Source organism: Oryzias latipes, chromosome 16, assembly GCF_002234675.1.
Source record: "Oryzias latipes chromosome 16, ASM223467v1".
Lineage (NCBI taxonomy): Eukaryota > Metazoa > Chordata > Actinopteri > Beloniformes > Adrianichthyidae > Oryzias > Oryzias latipes.
In genome coordinates, this window is record NC_019874.2 from 21,750,855 (window position 1) to 21,765,901 (window position 15,047).

Here is a 15,047-nt window from a genome sequence, read left to right on the forward strand (position 1 = left end):
CAAGAAGCTGATTAAAATTATAAAGAAATGGAGTGTTCCATTGTCTCTAAAACACTATAGACGAATTAGATTAATGTCATGGAATATTCATCTTAACAGGCCTTTTCCATTTCATGGTAACCTCCTTAGCTGTCATTTTTTTTCTACTTGTCATTTTTTCTCTATTGGGTTTAGAATGAAGCTATAATTAGTTTCAAAAAGATTAATGAAACAAAACGACGAGAAAAACCAGGAAAATGTATGACGCATGAAATACGACACCCCTCTAAAACGCTTGGAGTCTATTTGATTGCTTTGGTCACTCGAGGGATTAATCTCATTTGTGTTTTTCACATTTTAATGATAAAACAATGTTAGAATAAAATGTACACACATTAAGGAAAAGTTGGGGTCCTTTAGGTCCACAGGTTTTCTTCCCTTTAACCAAGTTATGATGAGGCAGTTTTTGAAAGCAGTCAAAATGACGCCTAGTTCTTGCCTTAATCAAATCCAATTACTGATCAACAATGTGAGCACTTTTATAAAAGCAGACGACGTATTACTTGGCTGGCCTGGGGCCTTCAAATGTGCAACCACACAATCCCAAAGAGGAATGATGCAAGTAATAAAAAAAGAAATGTAACTGTTGCTGCCCGTCACTTTTGGAAGAGTTTTAAAACCGTCTCTGTACAATTCAAGCCCATCATTTTAATGTAAGAGATTTTTTTATTGTATTTTATTTTTTAGAATAAATCACTGAGTGGCAACACTTAAAAGTCCAGTCTTCTCTAACTGCAAGATATTCCTTAATGGTGAACCATGTCCTGCTCAGAGAAATTGAGGACTAAAAGAAATGATCCAAGCAGTGAAACAAAATTGATCACAAAAGCTTTGCAGATGAAATTCAGTTTTCTTCCAGGATGAAATCCCCTGAGATGGCTAAGTGTGAACCTGATGCCCACTGTTATGCACATACTAAGCATCACCAGCATATCAACACAACGGCTCCAAAGATGCTCTTCAGCTTAGTGTGATGGTTTTGGATATACAAGCATCAACGGTTTAGGCTGCAGGGCCTCTGACAAGCCAACAGACTGTGACTCTGAACACTAGAATACAGTGAAGAAATTCTGTTCAGCAGCTACACTTACAGCTAAATAAAGTCATTGGACCAAACAGTTTAAACGAGTTTTCCTATAAACTATACAATAGCAGCGTGTTTGTAAAACCAGATTATCCTACGGCAAAGGAGGATGAGATCAAGAAGATAAAAAATCTGGATTTTTACTGATTCTTTCTTGATTAGGGAGCGTTTTTTAAATCCAACGGAACGCTTGTGCTGCACAAGTGCATCTAGACTTCTGAGTCTTCGGAGAACTTGTTTTCTGTTTACTAACCCAGATAATGTCTCTTATCAATTTTTTACAACATCCCAAAAAGAAGCAGCTTACAAAGTGAACTTTGTTGTATTATTCTCAATAAAGTTTTCAATAATTTCATCCTGAGTTTAGCTCTCCTGATGCTTCAACTGAAATGACTGCTTTGTGAATTTGGCTTTGTTCTATTTGAAGCTTTTTTTACAGTTAGATTTTAAAAATGAAGTTTGATGTCCCACTTTCCGAGGCACACTGAAGGCATCTTTGCAGCAGTATAAACATCAGTGTTCAAGTGAGAGCTGCCAGTACAAAATAAAGGCTTTAGACTTGAACAGCAAGACTGGAAATGTCAGTTCTGGTCGGTCTGCTGTAGGTCTGAGAGTTAGAATGTCTCATGTTTAATTTTTTATTTATGAATCCCATGCAGTTGTGAAAGAGCTTGGCTCAAAAAAAACCTGTATTGTTTTGATATGTTATATACATCTTTAAAGACTCACAATTAAAAGTTATTTTTTTTGGTGTTTTAACATGTTCTTGTGGCATTTTTTTCAAGATGGAAGAAATGTTTTAGAGAAATTAAGCTCAAAACTGCATTTTTGAGTATTCATTTAAGTTGTTGTGAATCAGGAGCAGATGGAAACGACAAGCTCCATCCTCCACTCTATTCTGATGCAACCACATGTAGACAAATAGATCCATGCACATCTTTGTTTTCCTCGTCTGAGCTGGCAACAAAACTGTCTGGCTGCATAGCTCCAATATTGCTCCCCATTTTTGTTGCAGCAAAAAATGTTATACTGGCGCTGTAAGCCAGCGAGAGAGCATGTAAACAAAGGGATGATGGAAAGTCAGGGCAGGCTCACTTCACGCCAACAGTCCCTAGTCAGAGGTGAATTTCTAATGAACTACTGCTAAAAACGGCATCATCATAGTGAAGGGACCCTGGGAATGGTTTGAAAATGGATCAATAGATGGGACTTTAATAAAGAGGGAAACGCTTGTCAGAGTGTCAGCTGCCTTCAAATATGAAATACTTTTCCTTTTTCGCATTTCCAGATTACTTTGCTGCACTCATTTGCATGACATAAACATTTGTGTACCAGAGCAGCAGTTTTAAAAGACTCCCAGATGCCAAAAGAGTCACAAGATGGTATAAATCTTTATGTGGAACCGTTTTGACATTTTGTACTGCAGTTCAGTAAATCAGGAGCCTCTTACAAGAGAAGCCAGTCATCAACTCTAAACTTGCACTGTGACTTTGTCTATCCCACAAGAAGAATTCCAGCTGTGAAGCTCCATCTCTTCCCTCCATCACTCCATCTCCTCATGCAGTCGTTGTTCATTTTTCTTCATTTGTGCTTTCTCCTCACCAGTATTTTAAACTTTCTCTGCATCTATCGCTCTTTATCTCTGTCTCCTTGCTCTTTGTGTCTGTATTGATTTTGTGCACGCTGCACGCTTCTCGCCCTTTTTGATAGAGGGAGTAAGATGGAGTCTCAGGCTGCCGAATAAATTCAAAGATTTTTTTTTCTCCCTTCTCCATCTCTGTTCCCCCGCTCCGCTGCAACAAGCGCAAACTCCATCTGCTTTGAACTCGCGTGTGTGAAATGAGCTTTCTGTGCTCTGATTGTCAACCCATCTCTGTGCCCTTTCTCTTGTTCTTTGCACCCGTCTTTCTTTTTTTTTTTCCTCCTTTACCACCCAAGTTCACTCTAGTTTGATGCCTCTTGTTGGTTCAACTGCCAAGAATGAACATTACTCCATATCTGGTTTACGTTTGATTTATTTTTAAATACTCCAGCATAAAATAAAATCATGTTGTTTTCAGAGCCACGTTGATCAATTTAAACATTTTTACTAGAATAAAAAAAGCTATGTAAAATATTCCATGTAAGTCATCTGAAAGTTTGAAAAGACATCTATTTTTTGTTTCCCTGTCTAGTAATTTGGCCATTTTTATTTTATTTTAGAACAGCACATAATCAGTCACATAATCAATCTAGAAATATTCAAAACTTTCTCGCATATTGGTGTCCGGAGGCAGAAGGTGAAGCTTGCTGTTCACTGTCTCAAGCTTGGATAAAACTGGGTCAACAAAAACAACCTGAAGCACACTGGGATAAACGGCATCAGAACGGGTGAAATGAGATAAAAAAGCTTTTAGAATGGCCTCATCTAAGTGTGGACTCAAGTGCTGTTAAAATTCTAATCAATTCTTACCATGGCAATTTATTCTGGACATTAGCCAGTCCCAAAATAGCCCAACAAAAATGAGGCAATCTGAAGTAGTTCAAATTACTTCCCAGTAATACTGAAACGGATGAATTATGAGAGTTTATAGGTATTGCCCTTTTTTTTTTTTTAAACTTAAAAATGTATTTTAAAAAACCCAATTGCTTAAAAATGTTTATTTTGTTTTTTTTTTAATAACAAGATCTGGTAAAATCTGTTTTTTTTCTAAATGATCAAAATGATCAATGATCAATGATGTCAGAGCGCGATGGATTTTATTTTTATCATAGTTTGTACTAATTCTTTACTCCTTCTAAAGAGCAGTAATTATGTTGATCTGAATCATAAGTTAAAATGCTTTATTAAGCACACGGTGGGGATAATTCTATGTAACAGCAGCAAAAGCATAACACAATAACAATAATAGTTGTCAAAAATTCAGAAAACTGAAACTTACAGAGAAATCTGTATTACACCTATTTACAGAGGAAATCATACTTGTAATGGCAACAGGGTATATGGAACAGCCTTTTTTTCTATTTGTCTTCTTTCACTTCTTGCTTCCACCTGGGGGATTCTGAGTTGCTTCCAGGTCAGCTCTGAGACTCGGTGACTGCAGAACACAGTTCCACTCTGAAGATGCGTTCAGTCTCTGCTTCCCCAAGGAGAGCCTGGATGTTTTCTCCCACTTAAAGCAGAAACGTTTGATAAAATCAAGGTTTTGTTGTTCAAAGTGTTGTGGGATGGGATTCCAGCTCTATCCCCTCCACAGAAAATAACAATGTTGTGATTTGACAGACAGGAATGTCAGAAGCTAGGAATTAGTGCTTTTTCATCAGCCGACAACCTCCTGCGAGGAAAAAGTTTCTGGCTGTGAGATTTGAGGAGTGCATGTGAGGTGATGATGTAGTAACATTGTGCTGTTTACTGTTAAACTTTTTTTGATTTGTGCCTAAAAAAAGCAGGCTTATATGTTGGGTTTAAAATAAATCTCTTTTTCATTTGAGGTAGGCATCATGTCTTCCTTCCATCTTACTGTCACAACATCAAAACGTAGTAATTTATTACCAGAACAGATCAGCTTTTTGAAAGCAAAACCTACTGAGGTGTTTCTAAAAACCTCAATTCATGACATCTACATGACTCTTTAGATCATACTTTTTCAAGAGAGACCTGAAGATTTCTTTGTCCTTTGACCCTAGAGCACCATCGCCAGGGGATTTTCAACCGAGCAAAACTATTAACATGAATTTCAATATGTCGAGTGTCAAGGAGTCTGTGCCTTCATCAGGGAAGTCTCACATGTCCCAGGAATGGATGAACCAAAGACCAAGTTTCTAGTATCATTTTAATATTTTTTTAGGAATTTCTGAGCACGTTTTTAGGAACTTCCAATGTTTTTCTTTTTTCATTTTGTTATACATTACAAAGTTGAAAATAAAAGAAAACCACTTTAATTTATCATGTGTTGTCACGCTTTGATATATTTTCTATGACAAGTACTATTCGTTGGGTACATTACATTGGGTAAAAATTACCCGGCAAAAGTGATGGTGTAGCTTTTTATAGCGAAAGCGTTCTAGGGTCAAGCTGTTTTTGTGTTTCTTGTAGCACAACGTTTCATTCCCTGACCTAATGGGGCTTCAGGAAAACTGGCTGCAAGAAGTCAAAGCAACAAAAAGCCTGAGGTGCTGCCGTTCTGACCTTAATTTGATCACACACCCATGGGATGCACAGGAACAAGTCTAATCTGTAGAGGCCTACCTGTGGTCATAGCGTATGCTGCTAACATCTCTGTGCCAGAAAGCACGGCACACCGTCAGCAGGCCGTGGCCTGAAGGTCAGGACTGTTTTGGCAGCATGAGCTGAAAGTGAACCCACACCAGATTCAGCAGACGCTCTTCGTACTCTGGCTGATCTGTGCTACCTTTCATAATCTATCATTTCGGCCATTTGTATCGATGCTGGTACTTTATGAACATTTGGACAAACATGACTGGTTCAGTGAAGCATTTACTGCTTAGTGAAACACAGCTTTAGGTGTGACCCAGCAGATGGAGATTAAAACAGTTTAGTCATTTTTTACTCCTGATCAGATTGTTTTCCCTCCATGTGATCCATAAATATTCATTTTTAATATTCTAGAGACAAAAGCTATTTGTCCTGAGAATGTTTAAATATAAATTTGAAAGCAATTCCCTGTAGCAGAATTGCCCGGCACAGCAGAAAGCATTCATCATATTTTGCACTAATCAGAAAGCCTTTAACGACACAGGAGAACGGAGATTCCAACAAACCCGCTCATCTCTCGCTTGCCTCTTCTCCCCCTGCAGGGCGACGGCCTACAGCTGGAGTATGAGATGAAGCTGACCAATGGGCAGTCTTTCTGGACGCAGCATTTCTCTGCAGACGAGTTTGGTAAGAGTGATTAAATGGAAAGAGAGAGATTATAGAACGAATCTCCGATGACACAAGCCAGCGCCACTTAGCACGGCCAATAAAGCACACTGCACTGAACAAATCGCAATAATGAAGGGATGGATGAATGAATTAATGATGATGGATGAACTGAAAAGGAGGAATGAAAAGAATAAGATGCCCATGGATCTTCAGAATGAATTATTCCCGCATATGTAAGGCCACCTCCCTTCCTTTACTCTCTTCTGTTCTATAGCTAAGCCAATATTTTCCTCAAATTAAATTCCATCTTTCCATCATTCAATTTTCTACATTTAGGATTCTCTTTTGTCTAAACGTTTTGTCTTCAATGACTCACAGGAATCTTGGAGACGGACATCACATTCCTGGTCATCTTCTCTTTGGTGTTTCTCCTCTCCTGCTACTTCGCCTGTGAGTACCACCTTTTCCACTTAGTTGAATACCTGTTTTTCCCATTTCTTCTGACTTTTAATGTTCACAGAAATCCCTAAATCTTCTGTTCTTCAGCTTGGTTTTAAAATCTGCATGTTCTCTTGATGGGATCAGAGTAGGTTCTTGTGTTTTTTTTTTCTCAGTGAAGCAACGGTGACGCATGCACCTGCTTTACTCGAGGCTTTTCTTTTTTTCTGGACAGGGCACGAGCGTGAGTGGGTGGATGGTGGGAGCAGAGCTCGGCTTTCATGTAAAGATGAGCAGCTAAGATGAAAAGTTAGAGGCGGCTTTAATGTTTCTAGCGTGAGTTCATCGTGTGAGAATTGAAGCTGAAATAACTCTGAAGTGGCTGAGAAAAGCCGCTCTGAGGAGCAAATTAAAACTAAATAAATGCTGCTGGTCCTCATTGAATTTTTTTCTCTCTCTAAGTGGCAGTGCATTAGTTGAAGTGGTCTGAAGGTCTTTGCATCCTGTGTCCCCGCCATTTGAGGCAGGAATCAACTCAATTGTCAAAATTTCACAAATTTTATTCAAATTCAAATTCAGCTTTATTCATAGAGCACTTTTACGGTTACAGAACCCCTCAAAGTGATTGACAGCAAATAAAAAACGAGTTTAAAAACAAAAAAAACAAGGAAAAATGGCCCATAAAATCTAATTAAAACATGAGGAAATGTAAAAACAACTTAAAAGCTCAACCAAAAAGATGAGCTTTACGTGTTGATGATTTTGTATGAGTTCCATTAGATTTATCTAAATCAAGATACTTGTCAAAACCTGTGGGATTATTCTGATTTGTCGACTTGCTAAACTTTCAAGCACCAATACAAAAATAAGCATAAAAGAGTCATAGGACAGCTGTTCATCTCAGAATCTCATTAAATATGAAATGAGACAGAAAAATACTTTAATGCTTCGATGTCAGAATATACAATTATTTTAGAATGTATTGTAACACACAGAAAGACGGCCTCCATCAGCACTAACGTATTTAACTCAGTTCTTGTTTCTTTAAAACTCAATGTGCTCTGATTTGTCAGCTGATGACACTTTCATCACTCTCTGGTCAACAGGATAAACCAGGTTCATGCAGAAGTGGAGAAGGATTGAATCAAATAGCAGTTTTTGAGGAGCTATATGACGTTTGTAATTTGTGATACATCAACGCATACTTGACCTTTGGTGCTCTTAATATAGAATCATTTAAGGGTAATATGGCAGCAAATTGTGAAACGTTGCTGCGCATTGATTTTTACTGGATAGCACAGCCCTTCTCCCTCGTGTCTCATATTTTCTTATTGGCTGTTTGTTTGCTCTAAAAAGGCAGAGAGTCTATTTCATGACAATAAAGTGTAGATTTTCTGTTACTGAACAACACACTTCACTCAGCGGAGGGACTTCTTATAAAGAGTACTGTAGCGTTATCGTGCAGTTCTGTGCTTCGTCTGGGTTCCATCACAACCTGGTTTATGGTTCTGCTTTGGGCCTACCTCAGTCCCACGTGGATTCACACAACAGCCTTTAAGACCTGGTCCCCACCCCTGATATAACCACTATTTCTGTTTAATAGTCTGTAAATCTAAAGTGTGAAGTGTTCTCTCTCCTTTTAGAAGAGTCCGAATAATGTGACCAAACTGAGCCAGTTTTAAATTGAACAGTGGTTTCATAGATAAAACACCACAATTTCACTCAAAAAGATGGCAATGAATAAGAACAGAATTTTGCACATTTTGGGAGGAATCTCTGTGCTTCTAGGGGGACTACTCCTACTTGTTGCTGTCCAGTTATGTTTTAGGAGAGATGTGGATTATGATGTTGGCTATGGGATGTTGGAGGTCTCTACAAAATGTGTCTCTTCAAAATGAACCAGGATTTAATCTGCGTGAATGTGTTGGAAGACATTTTTGAAATTAACACGTCTTAAGTCAAATTTCGGGTTAATTGTTATTCCACTGTAGTCGTTCTACAGCTTTCATTAAAGTGATCATGCAAAAAAAAGTGATATTTCTCTGATTTAAAATTTCAGCTTGTTATCATTTTTAATTCGGTTCCCAGTTATAAAAATATTTAAAGGAATTTAATTTTGACTTTCAGAGCATCTGCAGCATTTATAATTAGATCAGTGTGAGTGTAGTACCTGGAGTTTCTTCTGGTAAAAAACAATAATAAAAATAAATTGGTTTAAATGTGTTAGAAAAAATTAAGTGGATTCATTTTAGCTGTTATCTATATTCAGGTTCAACTTGTAAAATATTAAAGAATATTACAGTTTAAATATAATCATCACACATTTTCATGATTTAAACTAGCTGACAAAAAATAAATATTTCTGTTTTATCTTCAAATTTGAATCACATTTTAAAAGATTTATCTTATTAAATATACAAACCAGAGAAATAAAAATGAATCTCACTAATCTTAAACATCAACAAGTTTTTTTTTAAACAATTTTTGTTATTTATGTCAAAAGATTAAAAATGAAACATCATTTTTTGATATAACTGTTATTTCTGAGGCAAAGTGGATCAAATTTGTACCTAAAAGCCCAAGAAAATATGAAGGCTCTGCTAAGTGAAAATAAAAAGGTTTCAATAGGCACTAAGGTTTACATTTTTAAAGAGTTTTTAATTACACTTCAGTGGATGTTTTTGATGTTGTGAGTTGCCTTCTTCCCCGCTGCCTCTGCTGCCATCTCTCACATTTGAGTGTTTTTCTAGTAAAATCACCTGCTTAAATATGCATTAAAATGATCTGCTCTCTGATAAGTTGACAGAAAGCACAGGAGACGTATTTGGCCTTGTTGAAGAATGAGAAGCTGAGACGGATGCATGCTAATGGTGCAGCCCAGTCCTGGTTCTCCACTCTTCTGTCTCCCACTCTCTGTTCCTCTTCCACTTTCTGTCGCCATCTGTTAGCATATCTCCATCCTTTTTATCTCTGCCCACCCTGCCGCCGCTCGCGCACACCTTCACTTCTTTGTTGTTGCTTTTTTTTTCTCTCTCCAGACAATCTGAAGGGAAGACAGCTTCTTCACACAACCTACAAAATGTTCATGACAGCAGCAGGTGTGGAGGGTAAGAGCTTCTGTCCCGAACAGACACACAAGGATCCTTGAGGCACACCAGTCAACACTCTGGATGAGGAGGAGGAGGAGGAGGAGGAGGCTGCGCCGCTGCTGCATCTCATGCGTTAATCCTCACTCCAAGAGCAGAGATATTATCACACATATTAGCCTTTGAATAGGAACTATTGCAAACAGACTGCAGCTCTGCAGCGTTCAGTGAAGCGTGCTGTTACTGTTGAACCCCTCTACAGTCACAAAGACACACCACTTCTCATCTTATCCTCTCCCCACACTTTCTTTCTCCAAATCCCCTCACAATTCTGCTCTGAACTACCCTAAACTTACTTCTCCCACCCTGTCAATGCTCCTTTATCAGCTTCACCCCTTTTCTCTCCCTTCCTTCATATCCTTCCTCATGGTCTCCTGTAGTTTTTTTTTTTTTGGATTATAACCACATCTTCTCTTGTGCCTGCTTACCTGTTCCTCTATCACTTCCCCCCTGGTATTTTCTCATTTTTTCCCCCCTCTGCTTGCATCTTTTCCCCTTGGCAGTGCTCAGCTTGCTGTTCCATTGTGTCTACTGGGGCCTGTATGCCAGAGACGGCGTTGGAAATGGCAGCCTGAAAATTCTGGGTGAGTTCCCCCTCTCTGCATCGGTCACTCCCTGAAAGACTGACGGTGGCTCAGCACTGGAAAATCGCTCCCTGCCTGAGCAGAATGGATGAATAGACAATGATGGATGTGTGTGCGCCTGGAGAAATGTAATAGCTGGGTTTAAGGGGTGTAGGCGGGATGACTTTATATAACCCAGTGCACAATATGTTGTGTGGCGACCTGATTTTATTGTTCCCCTCTGATATTACCGTTTTGGAAACCACAACCTAATTACCCCTTCTGTCTTCCCTTTCCCATTCTCTGTCTCTCTCCACCTCTCTGTCCGTCTCCAGGGAAATTACTGTTCTCCGTCAGTTTCTTGGTGTTCCTTCTGATGCTCATATTGTTGGGAAAAGGTTTCACTGTCACCAGGTGGGGGAAGGGAAGCATTTTTTTGTTGCTCATTATGGTTTGATTCCTTATTCTGTCTTTCCATGCATGCCTGTAACATTTTAAGAGTGTTTGCACCGTCACCGTGTGTGTTGCTGTCCCACTCATGACACAGTTATTGTCAGTCAGGAGGTCAGCTCTAGGAGTGTGGATGTGACCGTCAATGTAATGTGGAGTTTTGAGGTCTTCCCATTCAAATAACAAAAGAACCGTCTTCAGTTTGAAAAGGCTAAATGGATTTTCTCAAATTCATTTTTCTTTCAAAATGTTCTCTTTTGATTTTTTTCAAGCAAGAATATCATTGTTTTTATAGAATTCTAGTTTTTGTTCAGCTTAAATGCTTAAATGCTTCTCTAAAAGTTGACGGCAAAATATTTGCCAAGTGCAAAAATCTAAAACTTTGCTTTTAGACATTCAAGATATTTTAATTAAAATCAGCTGAGTAGAGAATTTTCTGTCTCATTAGGAGCCAGCATACAAATAAGGAAATTATAATTAAAATGAGTCAAAATCATTTTCCTCCATACTCATGACAATAGAAAAGCTTAATTTAGGACCAAAAAAAGCTCTAATTGCACTCACTGTACGCTTTGGTTCAATTTTATGGATATTATTTTAAAGTTCAGTATGTTGATAAGTTAAACTGGCATTCAATTTTATTTTGAAAACAAAAATTTTGATTTGTGTTCTAAGAAGTAGCGCTAGATTTAGAATGCATGAGGATTTATTTTATTGGGCCAACTTGTTCGTATACTAATATAGTAATTTTATTCTAAAATTAGTCATTTTCACCTAAAACACTACTTACTTTTCTTTTTTCCTGTAGTCAAAATAAACTACAATTAAGTTAATAGAGACTCAAACTCAAAAAATGCAAACTATTAGCTTAGAACTAGCAGAAATACATATTTTAGGGCGTTATAACATTCACTTTTAAGTAATACTAACAGTTAGCTAGAAGAACTAACAGTTAGCTTTTTGAATACGTGTTTCTAGATTTTGACTTCTTATCTTATGATTTCTAGTTAAAGAAAAACGACTTGCTGCATAGACAGATGATTTTACTACTTAGTGATTTTCTTCTAGAGATTTTTCCTGTTCTTTTCCTATTTTTAGGATACCTCTTTTTGCATTTAATCAAATAATTTTGATTCAGAAACCAAATCGAATAGTGAACTTTAGAATAAAATAAATTCTGTCTTTTGGCAGTGACATCCAGCCCTTCTTCTTTTTGTTTATTCCTTCTTCTCCAAGGCTTAGTTGACATTAAAGGCAAACCCAAAGTTCCCATTGCACATATATTATTCATGAGCGCCTTTTCTTTACTGAAACATCAGCATGTATATGTCTCCGTCCTGACAGGACAAATGCCCTCCTGCCTCAGCTGTCACCAGCTCTGTCGCTTTTTACTCCAGTTTCAAACTTTAAGCATCAAACTGAAAACAGAAAATGCCAGCTCCTTGTCGCATTAGTTTCTGATTCATGTGTTTGTCCCTAAATTGCACCGTCACGCTTTTCTAAAAATTGGAATAGCTTTTTCAGAAGGTGTTTCACAAGGTTTTGATTTGTCATCGCTTCACCCTCTGTTGATGATTTTGTGGATTTGTTTTGCTCTGCTTTAAACCTCTGAAAATGTCTTCCAGCTGAGCAAAAACTGAGCTTGCAAGATCTTAAAGCTGCCTTTTTGACTCTTGGATTATTGCCTCTGCTGGGTTCAGAGCGTTTTTCTGACCTCTTAAAGCCCAATGAATGAGCTGCTGTGTCATCATCGAGCTTAAAGGCATGCTAAGCCTTGATTGGTTGACAGGTTGGACACAACTATTACACAGTTTTTTAAAGAAATGAATCAGTTCAAGGAAAACTAAGTTTGAAAAGAGGGATTAATTCTGAAAAAGAGTCAAGTTTCTGTTTCCTCTTCTCAAGAGTTTGGAAACGTGGAAACGGTTGTTTAAATGTTTGGTTGTCATCATAATCTTGCACCATCAAAAGCTTGACTGTGTATTTTTGTGGCTTTCTTTTATATTTATCCTTATCAGTGGGGCTTAAAAATACTTGCCAGTCACTGAATCTGCAAGTCGTCCCACTTAAAAAGATGCAAGGTTTGTAAAGTTCCTCATAGACACACTTTAACTGTGAGAAAGACTGAACTAAAAGAATCTAGAAAAACCACATTGATTGATTTTTACAGAATTTATTGGTATAATAGTACAGATAATAGATATTTACCTTAGGACTTAGACTCTTCTATGCTAACAACCAACGTTCACCTTAATACTTTGTAATGTAACCCTGGTTGGCAATGAAGGAGGGGAAAGGTTTCCTGTAGGTCTTTATCAGGTTTCTGTAGATAACTGTGGGTTACCAATTATAAACTTCGTTACTGTAGAGATTGTCAATGATCTTGTATTTCTTTTCTTTTTTTAATAATTGCTCCAACAGTTGGTCTCTTGCCACCAAGCTGTTTGCTTATTGTTCATCCAGGCTTGTTCACGTCTTCAATCTGGTTGCTAGTGTCTTTTGACAGCTCTTGGTCATAGTGGAGACATAACAGTCTGACTGTTTAAGGTTGTGTACAGGTGTATTTTTTACAGCTAACCAGTTCAAGCATGTGACTTTAATACAGGTAATAAGTGGAGGATAGAAAAGTGTCTTAAATAAGAAGTTTCAGGTCTGTAAGGGACAGAATTATTGCTTATTTGTAGAAGCTAAATACTTATTTTTTACACCATTATTCAAATACATTCTTTAAAAATCAAATAATGTGATTTCCTTGATTATTTTATACATTCTATCTCTATCAGTCAAAGTGTACGACTTGCGAAAGCAATGACAAATATTTTAATCCTCACTGTATCTCAGTGTGTCTTTGTGTAATTGTGTTGCCAACGTGTGTGTGTGTGTGTGACCTCTGACCCTCCTGGTTTTTCCTGTGTGTGTCAGGGCCAGGATCAGTCACAGTGGCTCTGTTAAGCTGAGCATCTACATGACAGTCTACACAATCACCTATGTCATCCTCTTCATCTACGAGGCCGAGGTAAAATACAAAAAACCTTACAGAACTGTTGCTCACACCGTGTTGTATGAGATATGTAACCTATAAGTGTAAGAACATTCTCTACATTAATCCAGGACCACTGTTCACTGGTGAGATGAATTAATTAATTTACTTGTAAACATTTGTGGAGCCACTTATGAATATAATACGGTACATTCAACACTGAAATCTGAGTGATTTTCTCATTTTCAAGGTTAAAGGCCCACTCTGAGGAAAATAGTTTTTTTGGTGTATTAAATGTGTTCATGTGGCATTTTTCTCATGACTCATATGAAGTAGATTAAACTCAAAATGGCCTTTTTTGAGTATTTCTTTATTCAAATCATTGTGAATCAGGAACAGACGAAAAAATGCAGTTGGAATAGGATCTTAAAAAAAAAGGAATAGGATCTTATTTGTGATGTAGAAAACATGCTGGGTGGACCATAAGCTCCCTGCTCAGAGCTCTCACGAATAGGGAGGGGAAGGGGGGCGGGGTTGTGGTCTCACCCACATCTTGTATGTACCGGTATGTAATATGTATTGTCAGATCCAGTGGCAGACAGGTATGAAGAGCATCTAAGTTGTTTAGATTCTCTTTTTACAGATTTTGCTCTTCATAATTCTCACCAGAACTGCTAATCCACGACACATAATTACCATTTTCAATCTGACATTACTTCCAATCTGTGGAAGAGATTCGATATTTCAAGGCCAAAGAACAGCTTGACAGTGTCGCTGGGTAATCGTTAGTCCTCCCGCGGCACTCATTGCTTTGATTGCTTTTGCAGCTAAAGAAGACTCTTGCAAAGTCGGAATGATCAATCACTCATCCTGTTCAGGTGGACGGATTAAAAGGTTGCGACACAAACAAGTGTTCCTCACTAAATACCTTTAAATGAGCAATTTGCCTGAGTATTAGCGAGGTCTTTAGAGCCTATCAGTGATGTATGTGGACAGGCTCTTTCCGGTGACTGAGCTTGTTTAGATGCTGGTTTCAGTTCCTCGTGTCTGAAGATATTCTGCTCCCACTTAATATAGAAACATAAAAATGTTTGTATTCTAAAATAACGTTTAAGAACTTTTTTGCTTCAGGAAAACCAGAACTCAGGAAGAAGCGGTTGTGTGCGTCGTGACTGAAAGAAACTCTTTAATAATGAGACTTTGTGGATGTTCAATCAAACGCTGCCTGAACAAGAAGAAATCTTCCCATCATGTTTGGTTGAAGCTGGCCTGATGGTTTTTGTTTAATCTTGCTGACAAATTCTCCGACAAACTGAAGCAAATCATTATCTCCGCTGAGGCTTATCTTCCTTTTCCAAATTAATAATACAAATTAAAACCGCTCTATCATCTCAACAGTGCTCACATTAAGCCCACTTCAGTACAGATGTAAACAATTCTGAGCTTCTCTCCTTCAGGTCTGACTTGAAAGCAGCTTCCGAAA

The 15,047-nt window shown here is 37.9% G+C and overlaps 1 protein-coding gene and 1 long non-coding RNA gene across 2 annotated transcripts in view; both read left to right on the forward strand.

Annotated features, from left to right (window-relative positions):
• The window catches only part of tmem145 (transmembrane protein 145), a 54,504-nt gene that overhangs the window by 27,755 nt on the left and 11,702 nt on the right, over nt 1-15,047 (forward strand). The window contains exons 6-11 of the mRNA XM_023964041.1: nt 5,921-6,005; nt 6,366-6,437; nt 9,464-9,532; nt 10,075-10,155; nt 10,470-10,548; nt 13,507-13,600. Of these exons, the coding sequence (XP_023819809.1) occupies nt 5,921-6,005; nt 6,366-6,437; nt 9,464-9,532; nt 10,075-10,155; nt 10,470-10,548; nt 13,507-13,600 (480 nt within the window). The remainder of the gene's footprint in view (nt 1-5,920; nt 6,006-6,365; nt 6,438-9,463; nt 9,533-10,074; nt 10,156-10,469; nt 10,549-13,506; nt 13,601-15,047) is intronic.
• LOC110016690 lies at nt 6,444-8,456 on the forward strand. Its single transcript, XR_002292022.1, has 2 exons — nt 6,444-6,573; nt 6,661-8,456. It is a non-coding gene; the product is annotated as an uncharacterized LOC110016690 (long non-coding RNA).